This window comes from Plectropomus leopardus, unplaced genomic scaffold (assembly GCF_008729295.1).
Source record: "Plectropomus leopardus isolate mb unplaced genomic scaffold, YSFRI_Pleo_2.0 unplaced_scaffold70902, whole genome shotgun sequence".
In the NCBI taxonomy this organism is placed as follows: Eukaryota; Metazoa; Chordata; class Actinopteri; order Perciformes; family Serranidae; genus Plectropomus; species Plectropomus leopardus.
In genome coordinates this window covers 1-763 of record NW_024678032.1, presented here as the reverse complement: position 1 = coordinate 763, position 763 = coordinate 1, and the positions used below count along the sequence as shown (strand labels likewise).

At 39.2% G+C, this 763-nt stretch overlaps 1 protein-coding gene across 1 annotated transcript; it reads left to right on the top strand.

Moving 5' to 3' along the window:
• Positions 1-3: 3 nt before the first annotated feature.
• LOC121940009 (interferon-induced very large GTPase 1-like) lies at positions 4-759 on the top strand (the record flags this gene model as incomplete). Its single annotated transcript, XM_042482897.1, has 1 exon — positions 4-759. A coding segment is annotated over one exon (756 nt), but the record flags the coding sequence as incomplete, so codon positions are not given.
• Between the last annotated feature and the right edge of the window lie 4 nt (positions 760-763).

Below are 763 nucleotides of genomic sequence, written 5' to 3'. Positions count from 1 at the left end.
AACAAAACCTATGAAGAAGTCAAAAAAGCAATGACAAAATACTTTGACGATGACAGAGACAAAGAAATCTTGGTTCAGTGGCGAGGACGATTTGAAAACAAAATCAAGGAGTTTCATGAGGACCAAGTGAGAGGAGTCAAAGGAAAACTGGATGAAGTCATCGAGCAGAAGAATGCCTGTAAAAAGTTAGATGATAAGAAGCCAGAGTTTGAGAACAAACTGCTACAAAAGAGCAAAGAGCTCGCTCATCAGTTCAGGGATGAAAAAGATGAAGAGGAACTTCAAAAACAGTTCAACTCTGTATTGAGCGGTTGGGTTAGTGAACTAACTGCAGGTACAAAACCGATAAAGGACATCAACTATGAAGGAGATCAGATAACTATCCTTCAGGAGCTTGGTTTTGAATGGGCTCTTATAGCTGAGCGTGAAAGCAGTGGCAGATACAAAAAAATATCAGAGGTTGGTGATTACATTGATTATGTATCCCTCACCAAGGAGCAAGATCTGTGTAACACAGGCGACCAATTTCATGAAAATGAGAGGGAAACAGGCAGAAGAGGACAAGAAAAACATTCTGGTCCTGCAAACAAACTCACAGAATATGTTTCAGAGAAAGTTACAAAAGTAAAACATTTATTAAAGTGGTATTTACAGTATGAAGAACAGAAACAGATCAGAATGCTGATTGACAATATTGAAGAACAGTCCCTTGACGTGCTTAAGAGCAAACCTGTCGCTACAAGAGGCTACAGTCCAACTTACT